Source organism: Protobothrops mucrosquamatus, unplaced genomic scaffold (assembly GCF_001527695.2).
Source record: "Protobothrops mucrosquamatus isolate PMUCROS unplaced genomic scaffold, P.Mucros_1.0 scaffold932, whole genome shotgun sequence".
Lineage (NCBI taxonomy): Eukaryota > Metazoa > Chordata > Lepidosauria > Squamata > Viperidae > Protobothrops > Protobothrops mucrosquamatus.
This window is the reverse complement of record NW_015387183.1, coordinates 395986-406046: the sequence shown is the minus strand read 5'-3', so window position 1 is coordinate 406046 and position 10061 is coordinate 395986. Positions and strand designations below refer to the sequence as shown.

The 10061-nt window shown below is 44.3% G+C and overlaps 1 protein-coding gene across 1 annotated transcript in view; it reads left to right on the top strand.

Annotated features, from left to right (window-relative positions):
• IGF1R (insulin like growth factor 1 receptor) overlaps positions 1–10061 on the top strand; it is a 127206-nt gene that overhangs the window by 104457 nt on the left and 12688 nt on the right. The window contains exons 10-17 of the mRNA XM_015819480.1: positions 63–267; positions 710–996; positions 2110–2246; positions 4851–5010; positions 6015–6120; positions 7716–7786; positions 8924–9153; positions 9726–9836. Coding sequence (XP_015674966.1) covers positions 63–267; positions 710–996; positions 2110–2246; positions 4851–5010; positions 6015–6120; positions 7716–7786; positions 8924–9153; positions 9726–9836 — 1307 coding nt within the window. The remainder of the gene's footprint in view (positions 1–62; positions 268–709; positions 997–2109; positions 2247–4850; positions 5011–6014; positions 6121–7715; positions 7787–8923; positions 9154–9725; positions 9837–10061) is intronic.

The following is a 10061-nucleotide window of genomic DNA, read 5'->3' as shown; positions in this document are numbered from 1 at the left end:
CCTCCTCCTCCTCCTCCTCCTCCTCCTCCTCCTCCTCCTCCTCCTCTCTTTTGCCTTCCAAGATAAAGTCCCGATTCGGAGATATGCGGATGGGACCATAGATATGGAAGAAGCCACGGAACCCACCAAGCCTGAGGGGTCTGGCGGTGAGAAAGGACCTTGCTGTAAATGCCCAAAGACTGAAGCAGAGAAGCAGGCCGAAAAGGAGGAAGCGGAATACCGGAAGGTCTTTGAGAATTTCCTCCACAACGCCATCTTTTTGCCCAGGTGAGTTGGGGTGCGGGGGGGGGGGCGGGCGCTTGCCAGCATGCCTTCCGCAAGCGAATGGGGTTCAGATTGATGGCATTGATTTCTTGGAATAAAGTCCTTCTGCTTTACTGGTTGTAATTCTTACATGCCATGATGAGAATAAAAGGGTCTATAAGGATTTGGCAAAGACCTCCCCAGCTATGAGTGGGGTGATGAGCCCTTGAAGGTGAGTTTGAGCATCGGGATGCTTGTCTGCTGAATTTAACCCTTTCTGTGACACTTAAGCACAGTTTCCTTTGCCCCTTCCTTCCTTCCTTCCTTCCTTCCTTCCTTCCTCCCTCCCTCCCTCCCTCCCTCCCTCCCTCCCTCCCTCCTTCCTTCTGCCTTGGAGTGAAGATGTGAGTGCTGGAGAGATTAAAGCCTGGTTGTTAAAAGGGTTTTGTTGTTGTTGTTGGTCCAGACCTGATCGGAAGAGGAGGGATTTGTTCCGAGTTGCAAACACAACGTTTGCCGGTAAGAACAGGACTGGGACCGCTCCAGAACACTTGAGCAACGGGACCGACGTGGAGGAGGGTGAGATGGAGTTTCCCTTCTACGAAGCGAAAGTGGAGGGCAAGGAACGGACCCTCATCTCCCAGCTCCTGCCTTTCACCCTTTATCGGATTGACATCCACAGTTGCAATCACGAAGCAGCACGCCTGGGCTGTAGCGCTTCAAATTTTTTCTTCGCCCGGACGATGCCTGCAGGTACAGTCTCCCGCCTTTTATTTAGTGCGTGTGTAGCTTAAGAAAGCATCATGGTCCAATCCGGCACATAAACTCCCTCTTAGTTTGATCCTAGAAGTAGGGTAGATGAAGGAGAGGGCTGCAATGTCATTTAAGCCAAGCTTTCTGTTGATTGACATCTTGTAGGGGGCGGGGCTAGGATACATTCAGCATGTTATTTCATCAAATTTAATATTATTGGTAAGAACACTCCACTGGAATTTAATCGTTTTCCTTCTCCCGTCACATTAAACATTTCACTTTGTCAGTAACTTTTGAAAGGATTGTAGCATGCAACCCTCTGATTGCAGATTGCATAGGTAGGATTAGGAGAATTAAGGGCTTCAGTAAACAGCTGAAGAGCTAAGCGCTGAGAGCTACTGTATGGTTCCTTGAAACACCTTGATGTCATGGTATATGATAATGGCTATCATATTGATATATTCTCGTTCTGTACCTTTTCATTGTTTATTTTATTCTCTTATTTTACTTCAGTTTACACTCTTTCATTTCTTCCTTTTTATTGCCGTACGCTGCCTAAAAGTTCTGTTTTTTTTTAAAAAAACTTCCTCTTTTGGGCAAATATATAACTTCCGGGTCAAATTGGTTCAAAGCTATGCCATCTTAGATTACAGCTCTGGTTCTGAGTTCAATCAAATAGCTAGCTTGGTCTAGTGCAGGGGTAGGCAACCTTGGCTCTTTTATGACTGGTGGACTTCAACTCCCAGAATTCCTGAGCCAGCCATGCTGAGGGGAAAGGGGGAGGTTTCCAAGCTGAGCCATGGCTGGCTCAGGAATTCTGGGAGTTGAAGTCCACGAGTCATAAAAGAGCCAAGGTTGCCTACCCCTGGTCTAGTGGTTAAAGCTCCGGGCTACAAATCAGGAGACAGTGAGTTCAAGTCCCACCTTAGTCATAAAAGCCAGCTGGGTGATCTTGGGCCAGTCAGTCTCTCTCCGCCCACCCCACCCCACCAGGTTGTTGTTATGGGGAAAATAGGGGCGAGGGAGATGGATATGGTCACTATCTTGGGTTGTTGGTTATAATACAGGTAGGATACAAATAAATGAGTCCTCTTTTGCACTCGCTTTCCACAGAAGGGGCTGATAACATTCCAGGAAGTGTAACCTGGGAAGGGAAGGAAGAAAACACCATATTCCTGAAATGGCCCGAGCCGGGTAACCCCAATGGGTTGGTTTTGATGTATGAAATCAAATATGGACAAAATGGAGAGGTAAGAAGATCGATGACTTTGTTGGTGTTTACAGTAGTCCTCGACTTACAATCAATCATTTAGCGACTGTTCAAAGTGACAAACAGTCACTCACACTTAACAACCGTTGCAGCCTCCCCTTGGTCATGTGATCAACATTTGGGGGCTTGGCAACCGGCCTGTATTTACGAGGGTTGTCGTGTCCTGGGGGGTTATATCATCACCATTCATGAGCTTCCCAGCTGACTTCCAACACGCAAAGTCAATGCGGGAAGGCAGGTGGTTCACTTAACTGAGTGCATCATTTAGCAACCACAGCAAAAGAGGTCACAAAATAAGGCACGGCTCCCTGAACAACTGCTTTGCTTAACAACGGAAATTTGGCTCCCAGTTGTGGTCATACGTCAAGGACTGCCTACATTTGGTTACATTTCTAAACCACGAATTAAAGTCCACAGGTTCAAACATCCTGAATGCTTATATCACAGCCAGGCACGGAATCTTTACAGAGAATATTGCCCCAAGCAATGTAATATCAGATATCTGGATAAGATCTTAACCCAGAGATGGGTCTTGCAACAAAGGTTGTGAACACAACACAGCAAACGGCTCACGTTTCAAGAAAAGACGCTGGAAAGATTGAGCTAGAAGGAGGGTTATTGGCTGGTTGTGACCATTTGCAGAATAAAGTGCCGTTAACGAGCTCTTCCTGGTGATTATCATGCTATGCTGGGTTTTTAAAAGTATGATGGTCTGTCATCTAATTGCATTACTCTGAGTCCCCATTATGATTAAGGCAATGTTTCTCAACATTTGTAAATTCCAGGGCTTCAGATCTCAGAATTTCACAGCCATTATGGCTGTCAGTGAGAATTGTGGGACTTGAAGTCTATACCCCTGAAAGTTACCAAAATTAATGAAATGCTGGACCAAGGCCTAAATGTTGGGGTGGGGGGAGACTGGCTTTCCTTTGCGTGTGAAGTCATTTGTTAAGACATCACATTATATACCAATCAGGCCACTAAGATTTATTAGGCCACTAAGATTTATTCAGTCTTGGTTTAGTGCTATTTTGGAACCCAACAACTGATAAGAGAGAATATTCGTTTACTCAGGGTTGAAATGAGGGGTCCTTGGTGCTTTCTGAGGTTGGTTGTTTTTGTGCAGACGTTTCATTACCCAACTAGGTAACATCATCAGCGCTAGTAAGGAGTGGGATTCTCCGTTTCTATTCTAGTGGCCTGCCCTATCAGGTTTGGAGGTTCTTTGGTTGGGCTGTTTACTGTCAGCTTGTTTTGCAGTTTCTTGATTGGGGCATTGTTCACTTCTTGATTGTTGGTCTGATGTTAATCTTAGTGTTAATCTATGCTCATTTGCAACCTCCAAGACTACTGCCACCAGTACTGACATGAAAAGGCACAACAACAATATAAATTCATACAAATTGAAAACAAACCCCACTCCTTACCAGCACTGATGATGCTCCAACAGACCTACCTGGAGGGTGCTTGAAACCCGATTCAAAATTCCCACAGTGGGGTCCCCCACCATCACGTGACCAAATTTCAGGCACTCCGCAACCAGGCCAGGGATGATGGGCATTGTAATTCTACCACGCAGAGAGAGACCCGCATTGGGGAACGAATCGTTTTCTGATTTGGTACGGCTGTTTCCTGAGCTTTTGGTGAAGTCACTTGATGGAACTGTGCCATTTCAGGAAAACAAAGCAAGCAGAAAATCAGGTTTTTCTTTTTTCACTGTCAAAACTAAATCTTAAGAAGAGCATTTGTACAATGTTCCCTTTTGTTCTTTGGACATCTGTTTAAATCAAACTGGATAACCTCATGAAGGATTGGGTGTAGCTTTTAGCAAGTTTTCTGTATTGTGAGAGAGCATAACACATATATTTCCCTGCAAAACTTTTTACAAGATTGCTCAGGTTTTGTGCATTTGAGAAGGAAAAACAACAAATGAAGACTCTGTTATACAGGTAGTCCTCAACTTACAACAGTTGACCATTCGAAGTTACAACGCCACTGAAAAAAGTGACTTATGGTCATTTTCCACACTTATGACCATTGCAGCATCCCCAGGATCACATGATTTACATTTGGATGCTTGGCAACTGATTCATATTTATGACGGTCGCAGTGTCCCGGAGTCATGTGATCCCCTTTTGCAACCTTCTGACAAGCAAAGTCTATGGGGAAACCAGATTCACTTCACAACCGTGTTACTAATTTAACAACTGCAGTGATTCACTTAACAAATGTGGCAAGAAAAGTTGTAAAATGGGGCAAATCTCGCTTAACAAATTTCTCACTTAGCAACATAAATGTTGGGCTCAATTATGGTGGTAAGTTGAGGACTACCTGTACTTTAATGTGTTTCCTCTTGTGTAATGCTTCTGTTACTCATTTATTTGTTTGCAGGGGGATTCAAGGCGGTAATAAATAAATTTGAGATTGAAACACGTGAAGGAGAAAGGAAAACCATCTGCCACAGTAGTTGGAGAAGATTCCAGAGAAACCTTAAGTCCTTTATTATTGTCTTGTCTTGCAAAAGATAGATGAATAAAGAAATAATTGAGCCATTTCTCTTCCCCATTTTCACCCAACTTTGCAGGAAAAACGGGAATGCGTTTCCAGGCAAGAATATAAGAAACTTGGTGGAGCCAAGCTGACACACTTGAACCCGGGGAATTACACGGTTAGAGTGCAGGCCACTTCGCTAGCTGGAAACGGATCCTGGACGGAGTCAATCTCGTTCTACGTCCAACCTAAACGTAAGCTTTTTTGGGTACTCTGGAAGAGAAAAACAGATTTAGGAGAAGTGATCTTAATTAAATAGGATGAACTGAGTATGTCTAGTCCAGGGGTAGGCAACCTTGGCTCTTTTATGACTCGTGGACTTCAACTTCAAGCTGGCTCAGGAATTCTGGGAGTTGAAGTCCACGAGTCATAAAAGAGCCAAGGTTGCCCACCCCTGGTTTAGTCTAATAAAGAGAAGGTCTTGGGGTGAGATGATAGCCGTCTTCCAATATTTGAGGGGTGCAAAGAAGAGGGAGCCAACCTATTTTCCAAAACATCTGAAGGCAAGACACGAAGCAACGGATGGAAACTAACCAAGGAGAGAAGCAACCTAGAACTAAGGAGAAACTTCCTAACAATGAGGACAATTAACCAGTGGAACAGCTTGCCTCCAGAAGTCGTGGATGCTCCACCACTGGAGGTTTTTAAGAAAAGATTAGAAAGTGATTTGTCTGAAATTGTATAGGGTCTCCTGCTTGAGTTAGGGGGTTGGACTAAAAGACCTTCAAGTTTCCTTCCAACCCTATTATTCTATTTTCTATAATCCCACCCCTATTATTTCATATATTTATTAGATATCAGCTCTTTTAATGGGACTCTTTGGAGCGCGGGCTTGATAATCCGGTCAGAATTGCTTAGAATAATATATGTAGATGTATGGTAGTTTGTTACATGAGTCACACCCAGTTTGGCAACCTTTTTTGCCACTGTTGTTAAGCAGAACACTGCTGCTGTTAAGCGAATCACATGGTTGTTAAGCGAGTCTGGCTTCCCCTATTGATTGTCCTTGTCGGAAGCCAGCTGGGAAGGTCCCAGATGGCCATCGCGTGACCCCAAGATGCAGCAACCGTCATCATATCCATGCCAGTTGCCAAGAGCCCAAATTTCGATCCCGTGACCGTGGGGATGCTGCAGTGGTTGCAAGTGTAAGTGTTTGTGTTGGTGCATGCTTTTAAATGCTGGCTATTCTTTGTTGCAGCAGCAGACTATGGAAACTTCCTGCATCTGATCATTGTGCTCCCCATTGCAGTCCTGCTGATCATCGGTGGGCTGCTGATCATGCTTTACGTCTGCAACAAGAAGAGGTGAGAATGGCAGATGGGCGGGTGGATCGGGCCCCTTGCAATGCAAGGTTTATTACAGCCCAAAGACCCAACAGGAGCTGCTTTTAACCTGACCTCGATTTGGTGTTTGGGATCGCTGAGAAAAGGAATTCTTACGAAACACTTTATGGGTTATATAATCTCTCTCTCTCTCCATGTCTCTCCAAGGAAATCCCAGGAAATGAAATAAATAATTCTGACAAACATTATAGGCAATATCAAGGATTCCCAAAGTATCTGCACTTTCTTCCTATCCTTCCTCCCCCTCGTTTTAACAACTTGCAGACTTCTTTCCAACCTTTCTTTGTTTCATTACATGGCATAAACACAAGGAACAAGGGCAGGTTTCAGGGTATCTTGAATTGGGTCTAGGACAGGGGTAGGCAACCTCGGCTCTTTTATGACTCGTGGACTTCAACTCCCAGAATTCCTGAGCCAGCCATGCTGAGGGGAAAGGGAGAGGTTTCCAAGCTGAGCCATGCTGGCTCAGGAATTCTGGGAGTTGAAGTCCATAAGTAATAAAAGAGCCAAGGTTCCCCACCTCTGATCTAGATCATGATTTGATGAGTTTAAATCAAGGGTAGGTAACCTTGGCTCTTTTATGACTCGTGGACTTCAACTCCCAGAATTCCTGAGCCAGCCATGCTGAGGGGAAAGGGAGAGGTTTCCATGCTGAGCCATGCTGGCTCAGGAATTCTGGGAGTTGAAGTCCACGAGTCATAAAAGAGCCAAAGTTGCCTACCCTTGGTCTAGGACAACTCACACCGGCTCACTCGCTTCGGGACAATATTTACAATAACAACATTGAAGAAATGGTGGAATAGAATCATCAAAGAAGGAATGCAAAAGGAGGGACAAGTGAAATGTGAATGACAACGATTAAAATATTTTTAAAATTATCTTAAATAATTAAATTGAATTGTTGAGTTGTCCCACAGCGAGTTGTCCTGTAGTTAGTTTTCTCGCAACAAGTTGGCTGTGGCAAGTTGTCCTACTCCTGATCTTGTATCATTCATCCTTCCTTCACTGAGATGGAATACAATTTTCCAAAAAGTGGTCACTTTCTCCCAAGTCAGTTTTTTCTACTATGTGTTGAAGATTTCTTTCAAAGCTTCTGGATGGGGAGTAGTTACAGGTAAACTTTGACTTATGACTGATCGCTTAGCGACCGTTTGAAGTTATGACAGGTCCCCCCCAAAAGTATCTACAACCCAGATTCAAACTTTGGAGAACGAGGGAAAGGAAAAAAAGGGACTTCAGTTGTTCTCACAGAGGCCCGTGTGAAAAGCTACATTTTTGCCACCCCAGATACCAATTTTGGGAAATAAATATCACCTGAAAATGCAAATTTAAGGGATCTACCCTTGCATAAGACGTAGGAAGCTACACATCGGATTCCTTGCACCTCCGTGTGGCATGCTAAAAGTAATTAGTGGAGTGTGTGTGTGTGGGTGTTTTAACAGCAAGTCCCAGAACAGAGCCATCAGGTGAGAGGCCCAAAACAGTGTGAAGATTCTGTCCTTTTTTGGGGGGAGATGGGTATCAACGTGAAGAAGTAACCGTTTATATTTTAACAGGAACAGTGACAGGCTTGGAAATGGAGTGCTGTACGCTTCTGTGAATCCGGAATATTTCAGCGCTTCGGATGGTAAGTTAGCTTTTGACGCTCTTCAGAAGCAAAGTCTTGGAACTGGGTGAATAGAGTTTTCCAGAAGAGAAGGAAAACATTGCTCAAGATGAAATAATCTTCTCCTCCTCCTCTTCATCACCTCCTCTTCTCCTCCTCCCGCTGCTCCCTTGGCCCTCCTTTCCATCTTTCCTCCTCCTCCTCCTCCTCCTCCTCCTCCTCCTCCNTTAACAAATGTTTTGCTGAGCAACAGACATTTTAGGCTCAATTGTGGTCGTAATTTGAAGACTACCCTGTACATGATTGGTTTGGGTTTGCTCAGCATGTTGTGTAAATGCAGCTATTGTGGGTTGCTTTGCTAAGTTGTGACTAAACAAACACAGTTCAGTGTAACATGTCAACACAGTCACTTTATATTCTTGGATTTCATCCGTTCCTAACCTTACAACTTAGGGGCAGGTTTACAGCAGGATGGAACCACACAATGGTTTCAAAGCATTTGTGTTTGAATGTAAACATTGGAAGAGTATAAATTGGAAGAATGTAAACACTGGCCTTTTATAGTTATATTATTCCGGGAAAGGAAACTTCCCTGTTGATAAGGCTGTCAACTTGAACTGTGGCTTTCATATCAGTATGCAATAACAACGTTGGAAGGGACCTTAGAGGTCTTTTAGTCCAACCCCTCTGCTTGAGCAGGAAACATCTTTTTTGTATTGTGGCAACCAAAATTGGAGTATGATCTTACCAGTAAATTATAAAATGGTATTATAACTTCACATTATCTTGATGCTGCCTCTCTGTTGATGCAACCCAGGACTGCATTGGCTTTTTTGGCTCATACTTAAGTGGTCGTCCATTAGGATGCCTGGATCCCTCTCATAGTTACTACTCTTGAGCCAGGTGCCACCTATTCTATACCTGTGCTTTTGGACCCTATCTAAGTGTAGGACCTTATGTTCCAACCACTGAACTGCATTTTGGGGGATATGGCCCAGTGTTCAAGTCTATCCAGATCCTTCCGGTTGCTTAGAACACTTTTATCTTCTAATATGTTGCCTGTTTCTCCCCAGCTTGGTGTCATCTACAGATTTGGTGAGCTCCCCTTCTCTCCCCTACTCATACACCATAAAATTTCCATTCTTTGTGATTTTGCAGTCTATGTGCCAGATGAATGGGAAGTGCCCAGAGAAAAGATTACGATGTGTCGGGAACTCGGGCAAGGCTCCTTCGGCATGGTCTACGAGGGAGTAGCCAAGGGGGTTGTAAAAGACGAGCCAGAAACCAGGGTGGCCATCAAGACGGTCAACGAATCGGCAAGCATGAGAGAGCGGATCGAGTTTCTGAACGAAGCTTCGGTGATGAAGGAGTTCAACTGCCATCACGTTGTAAGTGACCGAACTGCGCAAAGCTTTGTTGATTTCTGACATCTTCCCACCTTCCCAGACTTACGAGTAAATCACAAGTAGTCATCACTTACCAACCATCTTTTCAGTGACTGTTTGGTACTGAGGACCAGTCCTCAAAGTCCCAGCACAGTCGTGTGATTGCCATCTGGCCACTGGACTTGATGGCCACCTCACTTAGCAACAGAAATTCCAATGCCAATTGCAGGCAGTCCTCAACTTAACAACAGTTCATTTAGTGACCGTTCGAATTTACAACAGCACTGAGAAAAGTGTCTTAGGACCATTTTTCACACTTACAACCATTGCAGCATCCTGCATTCAACAATCAGGATCACACATTTGATTGCTCACGCCTATACATAAGAATCTAGTCAGTCAACGGTCAGCACTAAATTGGCACTAGATAAAAGTTAATAGAATTTAAGAAGGATGGGACTTAGAACGCTTGTGGGAACGTAACGACTTTAGGCTGATTCCTCTCTTGACTCCCTCACCAGGCTCTGCCTGTCCTTCTCCTCCAAAGTATCTAATTTGCCTATTTCTTTTGACAGGTTCGGCTTCTTGGAGTTGTCTCTCAAGGTCAACCCACCCTGGTCATCATGGAACTCATGACGCGAGGAGATCTGAAGAGTTACCTGCGGTCTCTTCGCCCAGACACGGAAGTATGTTTGTGGTAGGGGGTGGGAATCTGCTCCATGAAAAGTAGATAGCCTTTGAGAACCACGTTATTTCTATTTGGGGGTCAGTCTGGGTCATCAGTTGTAGTTTTCACAGAGTAGTTGAGATCTTGCAGCTTCAGGGTTGATTTGCAATCCTTATTTAGTGATTGAAGAAGAAGGATAGATTGAATCCTGCATGGATGCATCTCCTTACCTACAGATAGTCCT